Genomic DNA, 27,963 nt, shown 5'->3' with positions numbered 1-27,963 from the left:
TAGGTTGGACATCAAAATTATGATACTTGTAATATATTATGAGCTTGAAAGTACAAAAATTATGCAGGACCAGATACAAAACTTCAAAAAGCCAACTCTTCTTCTTCTTCTATTTCTTTTTTTTTTTTTTGAAGAGAATCCTACTTCCTAGTTCTAAAGGCAATCATAAGTGTTATAGCATCCATTTTGTATATTTACTGCTTTCTTTATAGGTACATTCAATGTAACTGATTTGAGGATTGAAGTAAATACAAATGCCTTCGTTTTCTTTACGTTGCAGCAGAGACATATTGCTGATTCTTTTGTCCTGAGAAGCAGGAGCCACTTCTGGTGGAACATATCCAGCTAGTAAATGAAAGTCATCTGAAATACTATTCTTGGAAGAACTAACTTATCTTGGATGGGAATTGGGTGCTATTAGAACCTTCTATGATGGAAGCCTCAATATCTTCAAGACTAAATGCAGGCTCATCTGGGGGTGTACTATCCAGGTTCTGATTCCTGAAAATACTACTTGTTCTCTGTTGTTGATCAAACATCATCTTAAGTTGTCTGCCTTGTTCTTCAATGCGTAATTGTAAGTTTTTCTGAATCTGTCAAATAAAAGTTAACAAGCGAAGTTATGAAGACTGGTTAGAGGTCTTTCCTATTAGCAAAATACCCTTCTCTGTCACCAAAAAAATAAATGTACTGAATCATCATTTCAGTACAGTACATATCTATTTCTTGTTCATTTGTTAATTTGAAGTAACTTCAGAAGGGGATTTGATGCACTGATCAGATTGCAACTTTTCATATCTATTTCTTGCAGTCTATGTCTTTTGAGTTCGAGATGACAGGTCAAACATTTATTTGCCGGTTAGTGCTTTAATATTAGCTCTTAATTGTTACTAGGTGAAAATCATATTGGTTCTTGAATGAAACAGTAGTTTCAGGAGGCTCTTAAAAATAAATGAAGAAGGTCCACCAGGGTATAAATGCAGAAAGAATAGACTATATGAAGACAGTTAATAGAATTAATGAAATAAGCAGTGGGCCAATGAAGGATCCCATTGATGTACCTCCAACTGTTCGTGCAGACGCCTCTGGACATCTAATTGCAGTTGCAGTGCCTCTGTGATTTGCATGCCACTGCTACATATGCGAGAGGATTAAGCCTATGACAATAAATAAAAATATTGCATACATATATGCCAAATATATTAGACATACGTTTTTGCATTGATCGGCGATACATCATTTATGCTAGTTCTTTTCTCAGGCTTTCCTGCAGCACAAAAAAGGTTTTTGGGTTAGAATTAACAACCAGAACAAGTGTTCATAAAGGCACAAAAGCAAACAATAATCCTTCAAAGACAGATGAATATTTCAGCAAGTTCTGTGTTTGTGATGATAATTACAGGTTCCCCTCTGGAAACCAGTTATATATGATCATTAATTCCATAGAAAATAAAATATTCAAAATGTTAACTCATAGGAGGAAAGATCATCTGATATATGCTTTCTGTAACAAGGGTTTACCTTCTGAAGGGTCTGGCATGTATTTTGCAATTCTATATTTCTGCAAGGCCGATGAAAAGAGAAATGAAAATTTTGATTTCAGAAAGAAAATGCAACTGTAACACCTACATACATACATGTACATACAACACAAAAAGTTTTGAGTGAAGCAATACCACCTGCAGATGACTTTTCACGTGAAAGATGGTCAATCCATCTGTGTCCATCAGCTTTAGTATCGCCTTTGGTGTTGCTTCTATAATTGATCAGCAAAACTTCAAAGATGAATGATGTTTAATTAATTTCTTCTTCAATTCATAAAAGCTCATATCTAAGTTACTTACTCCCTGCGCCTCCAAGGCGATTTACACACATGACAAACTTCTCATGAAGATCTTGATTCCATCGTATTCGAGTCTTGCTTGAAATCACAGCTCCAGTTGCCTCTGTTTTACCAGAACATGCAGAAGCACCTGCAGAAGAAAATCTTGGAGACTGTATCTCTTGTCGAGAAGAAAATCCCAGCTGTGAAAATGGAGAAGTACATGGATTACTACCAACCTGTGCAGAAACTAGCAGCCATCATTAATCTTGCTAATCAGAAACATTCATAATTAATTAAGGAGCTTAAAACAGTAGAAATTAATAACTAGAAACTATATTGTGGAATGAAAAATTAGTACATACTCTATGATCCTGATCTCCTTGGTAAGGAATTGAAAATTGACTTCCTATGGAGGCAGCTCCATTATTTAACAGTTTATTCCTTTCAAACAGATGTCGCTTGTTCCCAGAAGAACTGCTGCAAGGACCTTTATAAGACTTGTAATAATGATCATCAGAGAAATGGGATTTCACAATTGGCTGCAAATTGCTTCTCAAATCCAAGTTGTGATCAGCTTGCTCTCCTGAATCAATAGCAAAGCTTTCCCTTGAAGATTGTTGCGAAGGAAGTTGTGAATCATAGGGCATGGAGTATGGGAAGCACCAAGGAGGAGCATCAACTTGACAGTCATACTGTGGAAACCCCATATATCTTTCTGTTGCATAAAAAGCTGAAGCCGGTGATTCGAAGCGGCTCATAATGCTGGATGATGACTTATCAGGCCTATGATTTTGCTGTTGCAGTCCTGCCTCCATAACAGGTTGCTGCATACGAATTCCCATGTTCCAACTCTGTTGGTTACCAAAACATTGTGAGGATTGAAGAGCAAAGTCACCAATCGGTCCATGATTTTGTCTAATTCGTTCTTGGCAATCCATCTTTGAAGTGTTCATTTACAAACAATCCAAGTATGAGAGCTAGTAAAAAAGAAAAGACAAAAGGTGATTGATTTCTGTTCAATTCTCTTTGCCAGTGCCAAACAGTGTATCAGAATTCATTCTACTGTGAATTACTTAAAGAGAAGAAGCCACGCAAAATACGCGAAAAATCAAGAAAGAAAACCAGAAAAGAAAGGTGCAGAATAGTTGGATAAACAGCTAATGTTGAATTCAAATTATGGCATGAAATTCTTTGTTATATTCCATTCCATAAGACTTGAGCTGCAAGATATGAATATGAATATGAATATAAATATAAATATTTTCACTATATATTTGCCTTTTTGTTTATTCCAAACATGGATGGGATTGAACAATGATATGTTGACGTTACCAAAGCACAAAAAGAAACAAAAATCCCTTTAAAATAAATAAATAAATAAAAATTCAGTAAAATTTTGTCCTTGCATGCACATAAATTACTGAAAAAAATAATAATATGTTTCAACCACTAAGATAAAAGACTCAAGTAAAAGTTAAAACGCATCCTCCAAGTGTTACTGTTTCAAAATATCATCACCACCATAAGCACTTGGCAGCAGCAGAAGAAGAAGAAGAAGAAGAAGAAGAAGAAGAAGAAGAATTGGAGAATAATGTTACGGGCATCTGTGACTGTGGCATAGTAGATTAATGAGATACTGGCACAAATTCACAGTGAGAGATCTGCAATTATTCTTTAGATGGATACGAATGAAACCCACTCAAGCCACTCAACAAGATAATATAAAATAATCAAGGGCAATTGTGTGTAAAAGATCAAATATTTGAAGAATTTATAGTATAGCAAAACTTCTAATTTATAATATATTGTTTGATGATATAGTGTTTATACTAGTGTTAAGAGGTTGAGGGTGGTTCATGAAAAGTTAGCAGTAGAGTTTTGACTAACATAATGATATAACTATTTTTACATCTGACAGTTAATCTAACACTTATTTTTATAGAATATTTTTACTTCAATTCATAGCTAATTACTAATATATAACAGTTAGTAAAACAATAGACAACTATTAAAACAGCTAACAATTACTAGAATAACTAATATTACCAAACAGAGCTTAGAAAAATTTAAATTTTATCTACTAAATTTATCATTATTGTAATCGCTCTAAAATTAAAATTATGATAACTAAGTGTCTTAAAGAGCAATTAAATTGATTGATTTTTTTAAAAAAATTATGAGCACATCAATTCAAGGAATAAAAAATTTTCTTAAATCAATTTTGAATTTTATCAAAAATTAGAGTCAATTTCAAAAGTTGTGATTTGTGATATAAAATTGTAACATTTGCTATAAGTATATTTACAGTAAATATTTAATTAGTCTTTTATATTCTCAATTGGCTGATAAACAAATGAAAAAGAAAATAAAAAGTATTGCTCTTTTTTCTTTTTTTTTTCTTTTTTCTGAGATTATAGAAAAGAAAGCTCTCCTCCTTCCTTTCCACAAAGCTTGCATCTTTCAAAGTGGGAATCTGAAATTACCAGAAAAATTCTTAGTACTATTATTTATAAATCCGAAAGTGCAGTGGAATTGTAACTGTAAGATTCTGGAACGTGCTCAAGGAATCACTTATATATAGAAAGTGACATAAACCAGTTGCATCCACCCTAGTATTCTTCAATCCACATAAAACTTACTATCATACACAGTTGCTCAGCTTTTAATTTTATTTTTTTATAAAATTTCTTTGGGGAAAAAAATTTAGCACAGTTCTAACATTAAAAATGGGTAATTGATGAACTTTCTCACTGGCATATATATAATTTTGATAAGCAGAACCCACATTCTAAAATCCTTATTGTTTTAGAGGCGACTTCAAATAATTACCCTCCAAATTTTTAGAAAAGTGCTTATGAGTAAGTGTGAAGTTGAGATTTTATTAATTTCTGCATCTTGCCTAGTGTGTGATTCCTGTCAGTTATCAGAATCCAGCTCAACATTTTTTGTTTATTGCAAGAAATATTTATATATTACCTTCTCTTTAACTCTATTGAAAAATACAGAGCATTGAAATTCCAAGAAAATAAAACCAGGCATGGAGGAAATTAACAACAAAAAAAACTTCCAATTTCAATGATTCCAAGGCCGAGAAAGACATAAAACCACCAAAGATAAGTCATGATCACTGCTTGGGAATCTCCGACTGATCTTTCATTGTTGCATTTCAGGATCATCGTCTACAACTCACTAACTAGGATGATTCTTATTAAATTTTTTCTTTATTTTCAATTAATAACAAATTGTATGCCTGCCTAGTCTGGCTTGATCTAATAACTAAATACATATATCCATTTGGTAAATTTAAGTTTGAGTCTCTATTTATGCATAAAGAAAATGTATCGGATCTAACTTTACTCTAAAAGTTAGTTCAACGAATAAAGTTTACTTAAGTTTTATATATAACACAAACATCTTATTACAAATCAATACGGAACAACACACCTCCTCATGTCCAGGTATAAACATCTAGAGTCTGAAATTTAGAGACAAACAAATTTATAGGTTACCTAACAATAAAACAGAGTAGGCTTTGATACCATATAAGAAAAATGAATCAAGATTAATTCCACCCCAAAAGTTAGTTCAAGAGAAAGAGATTTACTCAAGTTTTATATAAAACACAACCGTCTTATTTATTCAGTACTGAAATTTGAAGCTTCTAAAGATTTCTTTTCTTTCTTTTCTCTTTTTCTTAAAAAAAAAAGGGAATATACATAGAATAGATCTTGATTCCTCAATTAATTCAGCCTCTTGATCATGATTCATGACAAAAAGAATATAATTAGGGTTTCTTTCCCCCTCAAATTTGTCAGAAAGTGCATGCACTTTGTCTGGTTCTTCAATTAGCCTGTACGCAACTATGCACAGCTTCCAGAGTTGCTTACAATGTCTAGGATAATTAACAGCTTAAAGAAAAGAAAGCAAGTTGACATTTGAGAACCCTGTTCCATGTCTTCATCATATTGGAATACAAAGGTATCAACTGCAGATGAAAATTAGAAGAGAGTATTGGATAAATTATTTTTATTTTTTATTTTTAATTTAAATTTATATGAGTGGTAGTAAAATTAATATTGCAATTCATTCATTTATACTTACTTTTTTAATTTTTTTTATTTTTAATGTGCTTTAAATAATATATAATTTCTTTTAATATTAGAAATTTTAATTTTAAAGAGAAAATTTTGATCCAAAATAACATAGAGTTCATATTAACTTAATTTTTTTATAATAATTTGATGGATAATTTAAATTAATTTATAATTCAAATAATTTAATTTGAATAAATTTATAATTTAAAATAATTTCATTTAAATCTATTTAAGAAATAATAAATTTAAAATGACTCATCTCAAAATAATTTAAGAATTGCTTGTCAACGATATGACTATCAAATCTTGAAAAAAAAATTAAGAGAGAGATTCTTGCTTATATATTACCAACAATTTATTATTATTATTATTATTATTATTATTATTATTATTATTATTATTATTATTATTATTATTTTAAAGATACTTTGAAAAATAAAAAATAAGTAAAAGAATAACATGAATAATGACAGTTTCATATTCAAATTCATTGGATAATTCAGGTATTTAGCTATCTAAATATCTAATATTAATTTTTTTTAAACTATGAACTCAAAATACAATATATATGGTATGATTCACCTATTAAATATATAGATTTCATATATTTTTATTTTTTATTAGAATAGATCAAATTTAGAGAAGAATTTTTCCTAATATTTTATTTTAAAGTAATCAACAACGATAGGTATCATTTTAAGCATCTTTGGATCATGAATTTAATAATTGAACTATAATTTTATATTATAATTAAGACTCCATATGTTTTGTAAGAAATAATTTATTTATAGAAATTATTTTTTATTAAAATATTTTTTTTTAAATATTTTTTATGAAAATATTTTTTATTATTTAATTATAATATTAAACTAATAGTATGTATTTAATAAAATTAAATGTGATTTAATTTTTTTAATTATTTTTTAAAAAATATTTTTTATAAAACAAACGATACCTAAATTTATAATAAAAATAACAGCTAAGTACAGAACTAAATATCTGATTATCCAATGCTAATAATAGAATCCAAAATATGCAATGGCTACAGCTACAAGTAGAGCTAATATGACAGTATTTAAAGTAATTCGATGCCTTCAAATCCTTCTGAATATTTTTATTTTTGTTTTTTTAAAAAAGGGTTAATTCCTTTTTTTTTTAATTATTAGGCAAACAAAACAGATAAGCAACATGACAATTATTAATTAATTAATGAGTCATGTGGATGTTAATGAAGAAGACAACACTTGTAATGAATAAAGAAAAGGGTATGAATCATGGGGTTGGAAATGACTAGAAATTGACCCTTAAGGCATTGGAGGGGCATTTTATCCATCTACCTACGTAGAGATGCATTTCAACTCATAGAAGCTAGCCCTAGGAAAATCGTCACCAACCCAGCAAACCATGGAATATCTTACTGCCCACAGAAACAGGTAAACTGCCATAACCATCAAACAGCATCGCTGGATGCCCTAAGGCCAAAGTTGGTGCAATGACTGAGGCAGAAGGATCAAAAGCATTACAGGCAAAATGCAGCCTCCAAAGCACAAGATCAAGTAAACCCGGCTACCGCTGGACCTAAACCATCAGAGCCAGCTATCAATAGTATTCCCAAGGAGAACGTGGGTTAAGAATGCAGAGGTTCTAGCGTTTCAGTCTATCTTAGCCTTGGGTCGGCCATTTGATGATAAATCTGGCGGACTCCTTTACATTTACCCTCCTCCCATGACAGAAATGCCACATGCTAACCAGAAAAAAGAACCAACACAGGGTGCCTAACCTTTTCACCGTCCCCGCACAAAGTCATAACCCAAAAGCTTTACACACCAAACCTAGAGTAGGTCGAAGAGGCAAAACGACAATCTCTTCCCCTGCCCTGAAGGGCAGAGGAAACCAAGCATGCATTCCTCAGCACTACCGAGAGGAAAAAATGAAAAGTAATCAAAGGGGAGAAAATTTCTCTCGCGAAAACAAGAGAGATTTTTTTTTTTTTTTTTAATATAGCTCCTAAGTTAAACTTTTGGGTATGTGAAATTGAAATAGTAAGGCATTGAATTTTTTTCATATGCATAATAAAGAATATCTTATATTAGTTACCTAAAAATATTTTTAATTTGAAAAGAATTAATATATACGATATTCTTTCTTCCACAAGTGCCATCTTTTTAGCATGCAGAAAAACAATTCAAGCAGTCTCTCCCTTTCCTTTTCTATTTTTTTTAATAAATTTTTTAATTTTTAAATTTAATTTATGTGAATAGTTTTTAATTAGAGATTACCTCTACTTTCTTTGCTTTTATTTATTTGTAATAAATTTAGATTTATTTTCAATATCAAATCCATTTTTATTCTTTTATTTATCCCATTGTGAAGTTTTTATTTTTCTTTCTCCTTCTATGTAGGGTTAATTTTCCTATGTAACTATCTTCTTCCTCTTTGTTTATATTATTTTTATTGTTTATTTTTTACAAAAAGATGCTTAATTTCACATATATAGACGCACTATATATAATACAAATTATACTATTGTAGATTAATTTCACATATAGATTATCCCTAAAGGAAAAAATATATAAAAAAATCACAGTATAATTATAATGAATATAGGAATTGAGAATATATATATGCATTTATTAATAATATTGACTTGTATAAATTAAAAGAAAAGTAAAACATAAAAATATTGATTATTTAATGCAATAAGACATGCCTTAGCATCCCAACAAATTTTCATTGTTACCTCTTTTTGATGATTCTCATAAAAAGGTAAGAAAGAAAATAATATTAATGCAATGGAAAGAATTAAAAAAATATATATATCTAAATATGCTAATGATAATAAACTTATTTTATAAACTAATGATAATAAAGTTGAGTAATGAATAGTATTCTTATTCTTTGATGGTATTTGGACGGTAGAAGAAAGAATTTCCATGCTTTATGGAAATACTATTCCCTCCAAAAACACCAATATCATATCAATCAACACTGTCTTTTTTTTTTTAATTTTTGTTTATTTTTAATTGACTTTCTTATTTTGTGTTCTATAATTGAGGGGAGAGAATGCCACCTACAAGCATGCTAATTATCAAAAAATGGAACAAAATAAGTACGTTAGATGGGACACTTTGGCTCCCAATTTACAAGCACTTGCACCCACCCACCACCATATCACTTGGTGACTTTATTTTTATTATAAAAATAGGTATATAAATAGGTTTATTATACTTTCTGTAATGAATATTATGTCTTTTACATCCACGTACATCTGAAAACACTCCATTACACCCCATTAAATAGATGTAGATATGCCTCTACACCAACAAATCAATGATAGAGTTCAAATCTCATACTTCACTTGTGACTTTTCTAGCTTCGTTCATTTAATTTAAGGGTATGTAGTAGTAATATACTTAAATTTTAATTTATAAAATAAAATTTTTTAATTTTTAATTTAAGTAATATAAAACTTCATAATTTTTATTGTAAATAGCACAAAACTCCTTATAACTTTCAGTGGTTAATTTTTAAATTAGTTTTATTGACATGACACATATTAAATTACGAAATTATATTTTATGTCCATTAACTTAACACTTACTAAGAAAAAAAAAATTAATCATTCTTTCTCTTTCAATAATTTTGACTATCCAAATTATACAGATCGACATTTCAATAATCTAAAATTTGTTTACTCAAAACTAAAAATTCATGAAAATATATATATTTTTTAATTTGATAAATGATATCTAGCATGTTACTAATGGTCACACAGAATTTTATATTATTTAAATTAAAAATTAGAGAAATTTTATATTATAAATTAAAATTTAAATACTTTATTATTATATACCGCTAAGTTAAGTTGCAATCTATATAATCTAACTACCCATTTCTTTCTAGCCATTTTGGTTACAGGCGCCATTGTTTGTTTTGTTCCAGTAGAAGTTCGTTAACGTAACAAAGCCCACAATCCACCATTTTGAAGGCTTAACAATTAACAGGCTCTAATTGAACTGTTCATGAAGATGGGCTTTTGTGTCCACAGGCACAAGAGTTAGGCTTTAACTATTCTCTATGGATCCAAATCAGCCCAATATGGCGGAAGAGCTAAATCTTAAGCAATAAAAGCGAAATAAAAAATTTAAAAAAAATAAATTTACTTGTCTATTTTCTATGATTAGGAAAAGATTTTTTATTTTTTATTTTTCTGCTTTTGGTTGCATCAGTTTGTGAGGTAAATAAGCTCACTTTAACATTTTTTTTTTTAATCCAATGGCACTAGATAAAAGTTAATTGATTGGAATTACAGTGAGAGGTTATCCTCCTCCTCTCCTTTTTAATTATAAAAGTGGAGGGTGTTTGATTTAATTTATAAAATTAAATTTATAAGTTAATTTAAATTTATAAATATTTAAAATTTTAAATAAATTTAAAATGTTTATAAGTGACTGATTTAAGAGTTGATATATTTAATAAAAAATATTTATAAGCACATTTTATTATTAAAATGATTAAAAATAATATTAAATGAAATATGTAGTGAAATTTTAAAAATTAAATCAGGATGACATAATAAAATTATTTTATCAAGTTAGCTTATAAGTATCAAAATGAAAAATTAGTAATCTCTAATTTATTTTTTTTTAGCTTATAAATCCAAAAATATTCTAAACAAATAAGTAAACTTATTTTTAGAGCTTATAAAGATATGTTTGACATTATTGTCAGAATTATTATAAAGAAAATCACTTTTTAAAATACATAAGTTAAATAATATTAAAAAATAATTTCAAATTAAATTTAATAAGATTTAATTATAAGAAATTAAAATAACAAAATAACTTTTTTCAACAACATATAAAATAATTTTTTTTTCTTGAATAGCAGCTTTGAATTTCCAAATTAAATGTCAAATAGGCATTAAGCTAAAATAAACACCCTTTTAAATTCAAGACTTTCTCATTTTCTACATTTTAAAAGTGAAGAAAAACTAATCAAACTAGTTTGCGTAAATTTTATAGATATATATTGTCCTATTTATAAATGCATATATATGGTATACTTTTGTTTCAATGTAACGTAAGACTTGATTCTGCAATCTCCAATGATTGTATGCTGATGATCATATTGTAGCTCAATCAAGAAGGGGAAAAAGACAAAGCCAAATTTATATTAAAAAAAAAGGAGTAATCCCCCAATATTAATTACGACTTATAAATGGAGGTTGATCAATGTATGTCATCTTTCATATCAAAATTCCTGCTTATAGCAACTTTAAGAGCTATAATCCAGTTAGCCAAATGATTTTCCTTCCCATTTTATTGACCAAGCTTAAATCCTAACTCTTAATATTCGAATCGTATGTATGCATATAAATTTATAAGCTACGTAAGATTTATTTTTATTGGCACATGCAATACATATACATACGTCTTTATCATTTTTAATATACAATTATTTTTTAAAATTATAATTTTATTTAAAACAAACTTATATATTTTTAATTTATTTAAAGTTATTATTCAATTAAAAATAATATTAATTTAAATTACGTTACTAATTTTATTTTTTTATTAAAATAAATCTTTCTTTGTGAGATGCATAATAGTTTGAGTGTATTTGTAGCATCACATGAAATAAAGTTTGGTATATAGTGATGTAAACACAAATTCATTCCAATCACGCACTCAAGTGCATGAAACAATAGAATTTATAGAGGAGAAACGATTTGCGATTTGGATTATATCATCTAATGTTTTGTCCTTAACCACCCAATGTGCAAATGATTGTTCAATATGAAGTCACTCTAGTTTTCAATCATTAACGGCCATTCTCTTTACGTCTAGTTTGTTTTGATATAGTAACTGAAACTATCACTCGTTAAACAGATCTAAGTCTTAGATTTCCACTTCTCTAATTCAAAATATATTACTCATTTGACAGATCTGAATCTTAGATTTTCACTTCTCCAATTCCCTGCTAAGAAAAATATCATCTCTTTATCTTTCTCTGTTGAGCGCCATTTTTACACAAGGCAAAGATATATTAACAAATTTTGTGTTTAGGCTTGAGATATTAAGGTTTAGCTTGGAGTTTTATAAGCTTAGGTCTCATTTGGTTTAAAATTATCTATTTCCCATGAAGTACACTTCTTGGAAAGTCATTCTTATGTAAGTTATTTTCAAAGAAGTATCGTTTGAATGTATTTAATTGTATATTAAACTCTCAAAAGTGAAGTGTATTAACAGGAAGTGATAATAAAAATGACATAGATATTCTTACTTCAAATAAAAATATAATATTTGAGGAATGACAAAGTAGGAAGTAGTGTAATGATTGAACTATGAAACTTGAAGTTGCTTAGATTGAGTTAAAAAAACTTACTTCTTCTACGTAAAGGAAGCGAGTTCCTGAAAAGTTGGATAAAATAGCAATTAAATAGACTTTATTTTATGCTTATTCGGAACTTAAAATTCCCTAGGTAAGTTACTCCAACTAAACAAGGCCTTAACTTCTCAGTATATCATTCTTATTTCTTTCTTATTTATTATAATTTTAGAGTCGTAATCGAAATCAAATCAATGAGAAAAGAAAAATAGTGAAAATATTCTTTAACCCTCATTAATTTATTGATTTAATTTTCTATATTGACAGTTTTTTTTTAATATTGTTATTATTTTTTCCACTGATGCTGATTAAATAAATTTATTAGTGTAAAATCATAAGGTAAAGATATTAACCAGAAAATATGACATGCAACTAATTAGACCTATATTCAAAAGGTCAGTTGGGCCGAGTCCAATTCAAACCTTAATTTTTCAACGTCAACTTGATCTTGATTTGATTTAATTTAATCTATATCACTCTATTTAAAATAATTATTTTTTTTATAAAATTTATATTTTTAAATAAATTTTAAAATGATATAATTTATTTATATTATATTATTTGATAAAATTAAAATTTAAAATAAATATTATTATATTTTTATTTTTTATTCATTGAAGGCTTAATGGATTATATAACAGAACCTAACACTCTCTCTTAAACAATTCTCATCATGATGATGGTAAAGATGAAGAAATACTAATTAGGTTATCTCTGAAGGGAATAAAAAGAAATATAACCTTATAATTAGTAGCCAAAGTTGATAGATTTCCATATAACATTTTTTGGGCTCAAATCTGATCCAATGGAACAAAATACTTAGAAAAGTATTAATACTTTATTAATGGGGCGAGTTGGATAATTAATTAAGCCTTGTATATGCAAACCGCAAGCTTAATCCACCATCAAAATGCAATCTTTTACAATCTTCATCACTTTAAGAGGTTGATTATATCCCTTTATTCTTGCTGCTGTTGCTTAAAGTGCTTTTAGCATAATTTTCTCCTAATTACACGCCTAGGAAGTGAAAATGAATCAAATCATGAGTGCAGCTAGCCTTTCTGTTAAGTAGGCTGAGTTAATTACAAGTGTTGGAACTTGGAATAAAAACTTGTAGAAACTTTCCAAAAAGAAGAAGAATATGTCAAAGTTAAAGGGCTAACCTTAATTTATCACTGGGCCATCCTTAAACAATTGAAAATTTTTAGGCAATTGTCACTCAAATGTGGCTTTCAATTAAATTTTTCAAGACACCCATGTTGTTTCTCATAAAGGAAAAGGTAGCTAAGGGGATGGTTGGAATTTGCAGGAATTAACATTTGCGGCTGAGCCAATGTTAAAGTAAGGATAAATTTTGATATTATATACAGAAAATATGCTGAATATGATTTAATCTCAAAAGCCAGCTTAAAAGAAAAAATTATTCAATTCTTTATATTTAGCACAATTTTCCTAGCTCAAATCGATTTGGGACAACAAAAACATCAAAAACTATGCCATAATCACTTAAGAAAGCCATATCAGGTCATTAGCTATTGCATCTGTAGGTAAATGATCAATGAGGACAATGCATTTGCATTTGCTTTCAGAAGATTGCTTTAGTGGCCCTGCCTTGGACTATCTTCAGTAGTTTTATCTGATTAATTATCTAGTAATTAGGTATTTAAACAAATAGTTTAAGGGCAATTAAGGGTTTAATTTGGTGGCTGTAGGTGGCAAGTACCAAGTCAATAAGGGCTTAAAGGAAAAGAGAGAGAGAGAGAGAGAGAGAGAATAAGAAACAAATTTAAAGCTGCTCAGACATAGAAAAAGTTAAAATGTTGAATTTCATGGGACTTTCTCTGATAATGACAACTGATTCTCAGAGAATATATTAAAGGAAAGTTGATGCATTCCAATCTTACCAAGGTGATTGATTTTATCTTTTGGGTACAGGGTAAAGTTCGTTTAGGGTTTTCAATTTTTTTTTCCCTTGCTGTTACCAATCCTTTTTGCCTTTGTTTTTTGTTTTTTTCAAATTCTCTTGGCAACTGCTAATGTCAGGGGAAACACACAGAGTCTTACCTTGTACTTCTTTGCTATTCATTTGCAGGACCTAGTTTACAATTCCTTCTATAACAGTGGACCTCTCTGTTTTGAGCATTTTTCACATATAGTAGGGTAATTTTATAGTCCCTGTATGAATTTTACCATGTTTTCACTTTTATTTTTTTTTATCTTTAACTTGTTATTAAAAGATCTCTAAATTTTAAATTTATTTTATAAAAATTTCTTTATTTTGTTATAGTAGGCTTCTAAATTTAAAAACTCTTTCAACTACAATGTGATATCTATAAATGAAACGTCGGTGCTTTTTGATAAAGAATAAATCTTTCTCCTTTTCAATAACCATGTTGTTGTTGTGATGACATTGATACTTTTATAATAAACACAGATGGTGATTAAAATGAGTGTTTTTTGAGTGTGAGAAAAAATAAAATAAAAATATAATTTTATTATCCTTTTAACCTGAAAATCTGCTATAGCAAGTTAGGAGAATTTTTGTAAAACAGAACTAAAGTTTAAGGATTTTTTAATAATAAATTGAAATTAATGGACGAAAGTAAGACACGGGACAGAGTTCAAGGAAGGACTATAAAAATTAACCCATATAATATCAATTAGACCCAACTACGGTGATTTGAAATCAAAATTGGACCGAAATCAATTTGATTTAATTCAGATTGAAATTGAACCAAAATTATCAAACTTGTCTTTACCTTAAACTGCAACTGAACCAAATTGAAAATAACCTAATAAAAATGGGGCCAAAACTGAATTTTTTCAATTAAAAAAATTTTGTAGGAAAGATTTAATTAAATTCGAATTGAATTGGATTAAATTGAAATCAAAACTGTGAAACAACCATAGGAATTAAATTAACAATTTTTAAAACGGCCTACAAAAATTTTTCAAAGGAATTTTCAATTTTTTTTTATAAGCCCTTGTCAAAACCCCCTAAGTTCATAAATAGAATTAGAAAAATTCTATTAATTGGACAAGAAATTAGTGGTGTCATTTCATTACTGGCAAAGCAAGTCGATTATGTAATCATCAATTTTAATCCAAGTTAATGAGTGCAAGTCATTTGCTTGCTTATCTAATTTCTTTGCAAGTTACCAAAGTTGAAAAGCATTAATTGGAGCTTAAATACCGACCACTACATCTTACTGAAGCAAATTATGAAATCTTAATCTTGTTTATAAGAAAATGACATCCCAAACAAGTCTTTGTTGCTTCAATTGATTGTAAAATTATCTTTACCAAAGTCTACACCAAACCCCATTTTCTTCATTTTTTAAATTTATTTTTTGTGGTTGAAATTACATTTGTTTTCTTCCACTATACAATAAATAATCACCATTAATAGCTTTTGTATGTAAATCAATAAGTCAAAATCAATTTGTCAATGCTTCTTTAACCAAGTCTAGACAGCAAATTTTAAGTTACAATTTCTGATGAATTGGAATCTGAAACTATTGGGGGATTGAAATTGGTTGAACTTAGATTTTTGTCACGTTATCCTAATCAAATTGAGAAATATTTATGTATTTTTTTTCAATTTTTTTTTGCTTATTCCACTTAAATATTTGATTAACTTTAGTAGTTTACCTTATAAATTTAATATCAAAGTTTTACATATAATTAATAGTTTATCTTATAATAATAATAATAATAATAATAATAATAATAATAATAATAATAATAATAATAATAATAATAATAACAAGTGATTTCATAGCATATATAATACTAATTTTTTTTTTTTTCAACAAGACAATCCTACATTATTAAGCAATAACCTTGGTGAAAAGTTAATAGGTTTCTAAACACCCTCTTCTTGCAAGCTGATTTTTAAGGATGAGTTCTACTTAGGTGGCCTAATCTCAAGTGTTACAAATTTAGCTATTCGTGGTACTCAACAGTTTATATCAATTGGTATTAGAGCTAGTCTCATCTTGCGAGATCCGATACTTAGAGTGGTAGCCTAAATCTATCATATAATGGCATGGTCTACTGTATAGGATGCTAGCCATAACCAATGTGACTATGACCAATATAGTAGTGACTAATGAGGATATCAGTTCTTCAAGTATGGGGTATTGTTATGATCTCATATTATTAGGTAATAACCTTAGTGAGAGGTCAATAAACTTTGAGGTACCTTCTCTTATAAGCCGGTTTTTGAAAATAAATTCTAAGTGAACTATTTTAATTCGACTTAGCACCGAGAAAAATAAAAAAACATTTATCAGCCTTAATCATTTTTTTATTATAGTTTTGTGATTATGGTACAGCCTAGCTAGACTTGTAGCTAGGACGGTTGTTTCAGGCTGCACAAGAATTGCCAATTCTTATTAATATAAAAGTTATAAACTTTCGAAATTAACTAATTAATTAATGCTAAGGTTATCTAAGCATAAAATCCCTGGATTTCAGGATACACAAATCGGGCTAACCATTGGTCCATCTATGTGGAAACAAAATTTTAGTTAAAGAAAAATGGCACCACATTACATCATACCCAAATGAAAATTTTACATGTAATTGCCATTAGCGAGTAGCCTAGCTGGTCGTATTATATTATTTCTTGGGCTGGTAATTTTGGCGAAGATTAAGCCTCAAATACCGTTCTCGAGTTGCATATTCAGATTAAAAAACATTAACCATGCTCATTAACTCTTAATAATTTTCCATGAATTTGGCTGTACGTGCATCTAATATAAATTCAAACTCATATAATAATGAGTTTAATGATTGTTACATTAGATATTTATATAAAAATATATGTCAAATTAATTAAAGTGTGTATAAAAAGTGCACGATTATTGTTAAACTCATTTTCAAATGAGATTAAGATTATAATAGTTATACTTTTATCAATGTCTACTGTTTCTATGAACACTGAGCTTTAATTTAACAATATTTAGAGTGATTTTTATTGTTCCGAGTGACGAGACTTCGAGTTTGAATAAATAAATAAATAATTTTCAAAAATTATTAGCGGGTCTTCTTTAGCTACAGGAAAGAAAAATAAAATCTTTAGATGGGAGGGCAGTTCAAGATTTTTCCAAAGTCCTTGTCAATTGCACGTCCAAGAAAGTGAAAAAGAAAAAGGGGAAATGAGGAAATAGTCTTCACAATCTGCATAGTGGGTGACTCTCCCTTTAAATAACCTAAAAGTCTAGTGGCAAATTGGTAATCAAGACCCTTTATAAATTCCATTTGATAGAAACCAAGAAACCCCACCACTACACAGGCCAAGAAAACACACACACAATGGTCACCTCACCCAACCTCAAAACTCTGCACCCTCTTCAAGTTTTCTCAGCAAAGACACCATCTTCCACCCTGAGCTCCATGAAGATCAAAACCCTTATCCACACACTCATTATCTCCCACGTGTGCAGGATCGTTCGAGCTCTCTCTAAAGCAAAATCCATTCTTGCTCAGATCCTTAAAGAAAGCCAGCCAATAAACCTCATTTGCTCCACAAAGGCAATCAAAAGGAAGCACAGGCAAAGGAAGGTATTTTTTGGATCATTTAGATTACACTATAACTGGTGCTCTTCTCATGTTTTGCCAGTGCAAGAACCTGTAGTTGTTGGTGGGTACTATGACTCAACGTGGAATTCTGTAATTACAACAAGTGAGGAAAATCCAGAGTCTCAGCTTTCAGGGTATCTTCATTGGCTGGAAGATCAGAAGGTTCAAGACAAGTCTAATGATAATAATAACGGAGATGATGATGATGAGGGTGATGTGAATGAGATCGATCGGCTAGCAGAAATGTTCATTGCGAGCTGCCATGAAAAGTTCAGGCTGGAGAAGCAAGAGTCCTACAGGAGATTCCAGGAGATGATGGCTAGAAGCATGTGAAAGTGATCTCATATTTCTGCTTGTTTTTTCTTTCCCATTCTTCTATGTTAATTACATTGGTGGGGTGTGGAAAGTACATAGTCATATGGGAGTTCAAGCACATGCATTAATTGAGGGCTAATTTTAATTTTTTGCTTTCCTAATTTTCTTTCTTTTTTTTTTTTTAGTTTTTATACTTTATTTTGTAATGATGGGTCTGGAGAATTGTACATGGGGGGAGATTAGAGAAGCCAATTGTGCAATTCTCATCTTGAAATGGTTTTGCAATGGCAGAATGGTAGAACTTAGAAGTGTCTCTCTTTTTTTCTTTTTTTTTCCCCTTATTTTTTTCTTTTTTTTTTAAGTCCTAAGAATTTTTCTAGTAATTAATTTCCCTGATCATTTATTTAGTTATTTATTTTTATGTTAAATTAATGTTGAACATATATCTCATTTTATCTGATTTCGTTTAGTAATTAAAATCATACCACTCACCTGTTAGACATATACCATGAAAAATACAAAGTGATCACAAGTGAACGAGTTCTCCACCTCTCAATTAATTAAATTTTAATTTACTTGATCAGATGATTGTTATTTCATGCACACAAAAAGTATGTGTGAACTAAATCATTTTCCTAATTAATATATATAAATTAATTAATTAAACAAATTAATATTTATTCATATCTTTAATACCAGCTGGGTACATATAGAGCAAAGAGTTTTTGGTTAGTGAAGGCATGCCATTTTTTAATCCCCATATGTGAAATTTTAATTTAATTTTATGCAATTAATGAAAAAAAATTAATTAAATTTATATATAACATAAGCCTATTCAGCAATAACTTCTATTTATATTGTTTAGTGGTATAATATTTTTATTAGTATTTAGAAGTTGAAAAAATTGTTCATAAAAAGTTACTCTATCTCTGTTATGAGATTAATAGTTTTAATATATTATAATAAATTTCTGGTTAATAAACATCTATTATATTTGATAGTAATAAAAAATTAATAATACATCAATCAGTTCATCTATAAATTATGCTAATTAAACAAGAACTTTCCACACTTCTATCTCAAGTCAAAAGGTACAGGAAAACTCAAGCATAAATTAGTCAAGATATTAGGTTTTGTTAAGAATTATTGGCATGTTCATATGTGATTATTGCAACTTGCAAGTATCTTCTCTATTAATTATAACTTGGGATTGTCCAAATCCATTATTTTGGAAACTGTGCCAATCATTTTTTTTATTCTAGATTTTGAGATTCAAATCCATTTGATTAGTTTGATTTTATTATACATATTTGGATTAGGTTTGGGATCTCACTTTCTACAACTCGCTAGATTAACACTACAATGGCAGAATCTTCCTTTCCATCTCTAAATCATTGAATCATCTCTCTCTAATTAGGATCTATATAATATTGTTGTCAAAACTACAATTGCGAACAATATTTTTTTTAAACGTATTAATATAACAATATTAAAAATTAATTTAAAATCAAATTTGATAAATTTTAATTATAAAAACACTAAAATAATAAAATAATTTTTTTTAAATTGCCTTTTTCAATATCTAAAATGATACATTTATTCAGAAAAATAATTTCGACCCTTTAAACTCAATACTAAATAGGCACTTAAAATGATTTTTTTTCCTAAAAAGCAGTTTGAGTCCCCAAACCATAATGCCAAACAAGCACTATGGACATGGTTAGTATTATTGTTGAAACTGTCGATGACAAAATCACTTTTTTAAATATACTAGTTAGGGTATTAAAAATTAATTTAAAATTAAATTTGATAAATTTTAGTTATATAAATGCTAAAACAATAAAACAGTTTTTTACAAACTGTTTTTTTTTTCAATAGCATCTAAAATGGTACTTTTATTCGAAAAAACAATTTTGACCTTCTAAAAACAATGCCAAACAGGCACTATATATGCTTTGTAGCTCATCTTTGTGAAGTGAGATAAACAAGCTACCTTTAATTGCTTTTATAAAATTGATGACATCCAAGAAAAACTAGAAGAAAGAAGTTCATAAATAAAGAAAATCTTGATGAATCTTTGATGCTCATAAAAGCACATGCAAATGACACAGGCATAGAGTACATGATGTTCAAATGCCATTGCATATGATCAAAGAATACAGAGCTATAACACCTCCAAAATCAAATCTTTTATCACCTGTTCAATTTTGCTGAACTAATTCAGGACTTTTATTAGCATCAGAAAATGATTTTTCAACAACAAGAATGAAACAGATTCACATAACACATACCCACTTTTTCTCACAATCATTTGTCAAACAAAAATTAATTCATTCGATGTACAGTCAAGTACATCAATTGCTGCCTGCAATACCACCAAGTATTGCATTCTGTGTTCTAAACAGATTAAATCTTGTCTAACAGATCCTACTTTATCAAGATCTTGTTTTTCACTTTCTTTTATCGTCACATAATTTGAATTAGATGAAGATTTGCATGTAATTGCAAGACTGAAGTAGATTCAATTAAGTGAAATAGAATATAAGAAAGTAAAATCTAACTCAGGAAATACTTTTGTGGTTCAAATGATGGTATTTATACCAAAAACTCCCAAATCTGTTCCAAAAAAGAAATTCACAGCTTAGACTAATCATGTACAGTTCTTCTGGGTTTTCCATGACAACAGTAATTCTTCTTCTTTTTCATCTCAAGTCAACCCATTTGATTCTGACTTGCATTCAGTTTTTTCTTGTAAAGCAAGATAATATACATTCCAAAACTAGAAATGGAGAAACAATCCAGGAAATGTTGCACACCCATGACCAAATGCTTGTTGGTGAATAGTGACATCTGAAGAGATACTTGTTATCATCAGATCCCAAATCAAGATATGAGGAAAGGAAATAGGTGCTAGAGAGAGAGAGAGAGAGAGAGAGAGAAAGAGGTGGAAGGAGTGAAGAGGGAAAGATGAGGGTTGGGTAAGATACAGGAAAAACTAAATAAATGAAAAAATAATAATAAACAATAATTTTAATTTCTATTGATAATAAAATATGTATATTTTTTTCAATTTCAGTCTACTACAATAAATTGTTGGAAAAATTGACTATAACTGAGAAAACACAGAATAATTTGAAATTTAGGTCAATTATTAGTTTGCGCTTAGCCGGTCCCAAGGCTAGATAAAGGAGGAGGGTTGCGGTAGGTGACAACTAGTGTAAAAATTTCGTCACACCCTATGATATGGATTTAAATGATATAAACGTTGGGGCGTCCTCTACTAACGACGCGCTACATCGGAGCCCGGGTGTAGTGAGAAATATGCAAGGGTGTAGGGCGTTCACCGAAAGCGACGTGCCATGCCGGCGCCCGAGTGTGGTGTTAAGTGAGCAAGGGTTCCCACATCATGGACGGGTCTCCTTCTATGATATCCATAGGACAAATAGTAGAATAAATAGTGAAACAGAACACAAGATAGACATAGAAAATAATAGAAGATATCATAGAAGGAGACCAATTAGGAAGGAGCAGGATAGGAGGAGGATCAGGGTTGGTACTTGGAATGTTGGATCACTTACAGGAAAATTAATGGAGCTTGTGGATACCTTGGAAAGGAGAAGGGTGAATATTGCTTACATTCAAGAGACTAAATGGGTAGGAGAGAAAGGTAAGGAAGTGGGTAATTCAGGGTACAAACTGTGGTTTACCGGAAAGGAGAGAAACAAGAACGGAGTGGGCATAATCATAGACAGGACATTGAAAGACGCAGTAATAGCTGTGAAAAGAGTAGGAGATAGAATTATACTAGTAAAGCTAGTACTAGAAGGAGAAACAATAAATATAGTTAGTGCTTATGCCCCACAAATAGGACTAGACATTGAGAGTAAACAAAGGTTTTGGGAAAATATGGATGATTTAATGCAAAGCATACCGAATGAAGAGAATATTTTCATTGGTGGAGATTTGAATGAGCATGTAGGAAGTGATAGACAAGGTTATGAGAATGTTTATGGAGGTTTTGGTTTTGACAGTCGAAATGAGGAGGGAAAAAGCATCCTGGATTTTGCTATAGCATACGACCTAATACTAGCAAATACCTACTTTATAAAAAGAGAGTCACATTTAGTGACTTTCAAAAGTGGGCAACATAGAAGCCAAATCGACTTCCTCTTAACTAGGAAGACAAATAGAGCTCTATGCAAGAATTGCAAGGTCATTCCAGGAGAGGCTTTAACAAGTCAACATCGGTTGGTGGTCTTGGATGTCAAGTTTAGGAACAATTCAAGTAAGATCAGAAGAAATAGTGTAGCTCGAACAAATTGGTGGGAGTTCAAAGGAGTAAAGCAAGTGAAGTTCAAAAATGAGCTTCTCGAGTCCGAAATATGGAAGCTAGATATGGAGGCCAATGATATGTTGATACAGATGGCATCAAAGATTAGACAAGTAGCTAGAAAAGTACTTGGAGAGTCTAAAGGACAAGAACCACCCTCAAAAGAGAGATGGTGGTGGAATGAGGAAGTACAAAAGGCAGTGAAGAGAAAAAGGGAATGGTATAAGAAATTACCTAAATGTGATAATAATGAGGCATATGAACAGTACAAGATAGCAAAGAAATAGACAAAAAAAGCAGTTAGTCAAGCAAGAGCACAGGCCTTTGAAAAGTTACATGAGAAACTTGGAACTAAAGAAGGGGAGAAAGATATTTATAGATTAGCAAGGAGGAGAGAAAGGAAATGTCAAGATTTCAATCAAGTTAGATGCATTAAGGATAAAGAAGGAAAAGTGTTGGTGAAAGATGAGGACATTAAAGAAAGATGGAGAAATTATTTTAATGATCTCTTTAATAATAGTCAAAATGGTAATAGCGTGACTATAGATTATAGAACAATAGAAAAGAATGTGAATCATACTAGAAGGATTAGATCTTTAGAAGTAAAGGAAACACTCAAGAGAATGAAAGTGGGTAAAGCCTGTGGACCCAATGAAATACCAATTGAAGTGTGGAAGTATTTGGGAGATATGAGAGTGGCATGGTTAACTAAATTATTTAATAAGATTCTAAACTCAAAGAAAATGCCTGATGAATGGAGGAAGAATATTTTAGTACCTATTTTTAAAAATAAGAGAGACATACAGAGTTGCTCAAACTATAAGGGAATTAAACTCATGAGCTATACTATGAAGTTGTGGGAGAGAGTTGTGGAGCATCGACTACGTAATGATACTTCTATCTCTCTCAATCAATTTAGTTTCATGCCCGGTCGTTCAACTATGGAAGCGATCTTTCTCATTAGAAGCTTAATGAAGAAATATAGAGATGTGAAGAAAGATCTACACATGATTTTTATTGATTTGGAGAAGGCTTATGATAGTGTTCCAAGAGAAGTCTTATGGAATGTGTTAGAATAAAAGAGGGTATCTATTAGGTACATACAAGTATTGAAAGATATGTATGAAGGAGCAACTACTATTGTGCGCACAGTGGGAGGGGAGACAAGAGATTTTCCGATCTCAATTGGATTACACCAAGGATCAGTCATAAGCCCTTACCATTTTACATTAGTTTTAGATGAACTGACGAAACATATACAAGAGAGTATTCCTTGGTGCATGATGTTTGCGGATGATATTGTTCTGACAGATGAGACACGAGAAGGAGTCAATAGAAAGCTAGAACTTTCGAGAAGTACTCTAGAGTCAAAGGATTTTAAGTTAAGTAGAACGAAGACAAAATATATGCATTGCAAGTTCAGTGAAGGCCAAACTGGTGATAGGGAAGGAGTTAGTTTGAATGGAGTGATATTGCCCCAAAGTAATCACTTTAAATATCTAAGCTCAGTCCTTCAAATAGATGGGGGATGTGAGGAGGATGTTAGTCATAGGATTAAAGCCGGATGGTTGAAGTGGAGACGTGCCACGGGAGTTTTATGTGATCGTAAGATTCCTAATAAATTGAAAGAAAAATTTTACCGTACAGCCATACGACCGGCTATGTTATATGGTAGTGAGTGTTGCGCACTGAAAAAGTCGTATGCATCTAAGATAAGAGTTGCAGAGATGAGAATGTTAAGGTGGATGAATGGTCATACTAGACTAGATAAAGTCCGTAATGAGAGTATTAGAGAAAAGGTAGGAGTAGTGCCAATTGAAGATAAGTTGAGAGAAGGGAGATTGAGGTGTTTTGGTCATGTGAAGCGTAGACATACGGAGGTCCCAGTTAGACAAGTAGAACACATTAGGTTAGAGGATAGAAAGAAAAAAAGGGGTAGACCTAAATTGACTTGGAGGAGAGTAGTACAACATGACCTAGAAGCATTACACATTTCTGAGAATTTAACCCAAAATCGTTCAGAGTGGAGAAAGCGAATCCATATAGCCGACCCCAAATTTTTTGGATAAATGCTTAGTTGAGTTGAGTTGAGTTGAGTTGTTGAATATAACAAACTTACATGGTGAGGCACCCATTAGGGGAATGACAGCAAAAATCCAAACGTTTCATTAGAAACCATATCTTGTCCAGCAAAACCACTTTCCTTTAAGTTTCTCTAAACACCAATTAAATAGTGGTGATTTTGAATTTTGATGCAGGATGAAGAGAAGACAAAATCACTCTTAAATCTCTAACAAACTACCCAGTGAGAGTTTGAGAAAAAAAAATGCCCAAAACCAAAAAAGAGATGCACTTGTATCGCATTATCATAAGAATGCTTTTCTTTTTATAATGTAGATTATTGAAATAATAGATGAATTGTTCTTTCCTTTGTGGAACATAATTGCAATAGAAGTGTAAATAAACACATGATCATTAATCTGTACACACAAGAAACATCAAATTGTATATCTCAAGATACTTACCAGTAGGGGTGTTCGGTTTTGGTTCGGTTCAGGGTTTGCTTAGGAACCAGAACCAAACCAAAATTTCAGTACGATTTCGATTTGGTTCTTTATTGTTTCGGTTCCAGTTCAGTACGGTTCTCAATTCTTCAATTCGGGTTCGGTACGGTGCAGTTTCGGTTCGGTTCTCGATTTTTAAAATAATTTTATGTAATTACTTTCTTAAAAAGTCATACTTAAATTAGCATTTAAATTTTGAATTGGGTTATTTATACATAATATATCATATAATATATCCTAAATTATATAATATTTAACTATAAGGTGCACATATAATTTAAGATAAAATATATTATATAATATAATAGTATAAATATATAATAATATACATTTTAATTATTTATTAATCATATAATATTTAACTATAAGATACAAATATAATTAAGAATTAATATATATATATAAAATTAAGAATTAAAAGTAATTTAATGTATTTATAACTAAAATTATTAAGAAAATATAGAAAAATGAAATATAATATTAGGTTGTATTTAGTTTATAATTATATATGCATATATAAATATATATATATAATTACATTGAAAGTATATAATGCATCTAAAAAAATATAAAAAAATATATGTATAAATTCGGTTTTGGTTTGGTACGATTTTGGTTTGGTTCTTAGTGAAGAATCAGAACCGAATCAAAGTATCAAAATAATTTCGGTTCAGTACGATTCTTGTCAGTTCGGTATGGTTCTTCAATTCAGTTCGGTTCCCCCAAGAACCGTGCACAGCCCTACTTACTTACCAGGCTGGTGACAAGGAAAATATCATCTTTTCATGGTCCTACTTCTCTTTTAGCTTTAGGATGTTAGCAATGATTACTGCAATGGCATTCTGATGCAGTATTGAAAGAGAATTGAGTTTAGGTATTATAGTCAAATGTAGAATTAGGAAGTTTATTATTATTATTATTATTATTTAAAATTCTTAATTAGTATTGGATTAATATTTTATTGTTTTAGGATTTCTAATCCTAAAGGATTGCAAAACTCTATAAATTGGACCTAAGGTTTCTAAATAATTAGTTTTTAATTATTATGATATTATTGACAATTGAGATTTAATAAAATTTTTAGAGAATTAGTTTCTCTCCAAATGGAGAATTTGTTTCTCACCCCAAATCCCCTAAATATCCTATTGGTTCTACATTACAGAGAGAAATTTTGAGAAGTTGTTCATGTACAAACCCATAACTCTGCTACTGAAGACTGAATCTGCTTATTTCAAAACAATATTCTTAGTCCTGTCCTCTATCTTTGAGTTCCAAGATCAGAAGTATTTCGATGAATCCAAATTCCCATCTTCATAAAGTTCGACCCGTCCCAGTCATTCACTCATCAATATCTCATTCCTTTGTTGCTTCTTCAAATTCAATGCTTCGCATTACATGTTCAACTTTATCAAGGATTCATTCATTTTTTTTTTATTCTAACCCTGATATTGACAAAAAGAAACTTTACATCTTTGGCGGAGAAAGAAATATTCTAATGACAAGCCATTACCTCCTATATTCAAAAATAAAGATTATAATATATTTTGTGCCACACATGCAAGCATAATTATAAACAGAAAAAAGTTTAGTTTTCTATTTTACAGAAAAAGCTTCTTCTATCTAACACATACATGCCACTGTTACAAAGGAGCAACAAGATCAGCTAAAAAAAATACTACCAACCAACAACTATTTTAAAACAGTTCAAAAATTACCTGGCCTCAAACTGTCCTCTGATACACTTGCTTTGAAGCACTTCACTTCCTCTGTAGCCATTGGAGGGGAGGCTTTGAGTGAGCAGCTCCAAAAGAATTATCTTTTGTGGCACTCCCAAGAGATATCCTTAGAACCCTCCTTAACTCATCTAACCTAGCATATTTTTATCCCCCATTGTAATAGGATCCAACAACAAATAGTAAGCGAGAACATATCTGATAAAGCACAACCCCATTGAGTACTAGGTCCAAAACCAAGCATCCGGTTCTTGCTGCCCTCCTGGAAGTTTCCAGGCCTATCCAAAGGGGCAATAGGATAACTCCCCTGCTGCCGATTTGGATAGCTCCCTGTAAAACCTAATTTGTCCAGATTAGCTGAACCGAATTCAAATCTCACATTTCCAGCCATCTACTCAAACCAAAGTGAATGTACTCATATCTACTATGAATTTTTATTTCCCCAACCTCTTATTTTAGCAAGTCCAGCAACCATCTCTAAAGCAGCATAAAATAATGCGATCCACATGAGCTGTCAACAAATTCATAAACCACCAATATTTCACTGTAACAGTAACTGCAATACCCAAAAGCTTTAATTAGACTAAGCTTTTGTTTAATAACATTGTTTTTCAAGCAGAATAAAGTCTATGAGAATAAAAATAAAATATTATAAAAGTTTGACAGAACTGAAAAACAAGGCTTCTGATGAATGAGTATGAGGGAGAGAGGAGGATACTGTCTTGTAGCTTAGAGTGCAATAGAAAATAAAAGAAAATCAGAATTGACAACAGTGATTCTACATCACTTATCCAAAAATAGAAAAATAAATGGTTTAGTCCAAGGCAATATAGACAGCTGATAACTAAAATTTTCCTTTTCCACACTAAAAGTCCAGCCCAAGAAAACCTAATGTTCATGCTTTCCTCCCATTTCTCGGCAACCAAACATAGCTTAACAGTCAAGGCATTGTCACAATAGCCATATACAGAAGAGAGGCGCAATAACATCTCCAAAAGTAACGCTTAACTAATAATCAAACCTCAGAACATCAGTTTCCCAACTAGAGATCATCTTGCTTAATCAATAAGAAAATCAGAAGGAAGCAAAGCAGGATCAAGTTCCCAACAGTCTTTTAAAAGAGCAG

The 27,963-nt window shown here is 30.2% G+C and overlaps 2 protein-coding genes across 5 annotated transcripts; one reads left to right on the top strand and one right to left on the bottom strand.

The window, feature by feature from the left end:
• Positions 1-4: 4 nt before the first annotated feature.
• Positions 5-3,487, bottom strand: LOC110648144 (myb family transcription factor PHL5). 4 transcript variants are annotated; one of them, XM_021802270.2, is made up of 7 exons: positions 2,188-3,487; positions 1,845-2,061; positions 1,677-1,756; positions 1,522-1,561; positions 1,213-1,267; positions 1,062-1,134; positions 5-593 (listed from the first exon to the last, which is right to left on the bottom strand). In XM_021802270.2, exons 1-7 carry the CDS (start codon positions 2,776-2,778, stop codon positions 387-389), a joined length of 1,263 nt encoding a protein of 420 aa, XP_021657962.2. In that variant the 5' UTR covers positions 2,779-3,487; the 3' UTR covers positions 5-386. The 4 variants fall into 4 exon arrangements, with proteins under 4 accessions (XP_021657962.2, XP_021657964.2, XP_021657963.2 ...); XM_021802272.2 differs by having other exon boundaries at positions 1,680-1,756; XM_021802271.2 differs by having other exon boundaries at positions 1,062-1,131; positions 2,188-3,485.
• Positions 3,488-17,563: 14,076 nt separating this feature from the next.
• LOC110648146 (uncharacterized) lies at positions 17,564-18,521 on the top strand. Its single transcript, XM_021802274.2, has one exon. It carries the CDS (start codon positions 17,629-17,631, stop codon positions 18,226-18,228), a length of 600 nt encoding a protein of 199 aa, XP_021657966.2. The 5' UTR covers positions 17,564-17,628; the 3' UTR covers positions 18,229-18,521.
• The last annotated feature ends 9,442 nt before the right edge of the window (positions 18,522-27,963 follow it).

This window comes from Hevea brasiliensis, chromosome 3 (assembly GCF_030052815.1).
Source record: "Hevea brasiliensis isolate MT/VB/25A 57/8 chromosome 3, ASM3005281v1, whole genome shotgun sequence".
NCBI classification, from domain to species: domain Eukaryota; kingdom Viridiplantae; phylum Streptophyta; class Magnoliopsida; order Malpighiales; family Euphorbiaceae; genus Hevea; species Hevea brasiliensis.
This window is presented reverse-complemented; position numbering and strand designations above follow the sequence as displayed.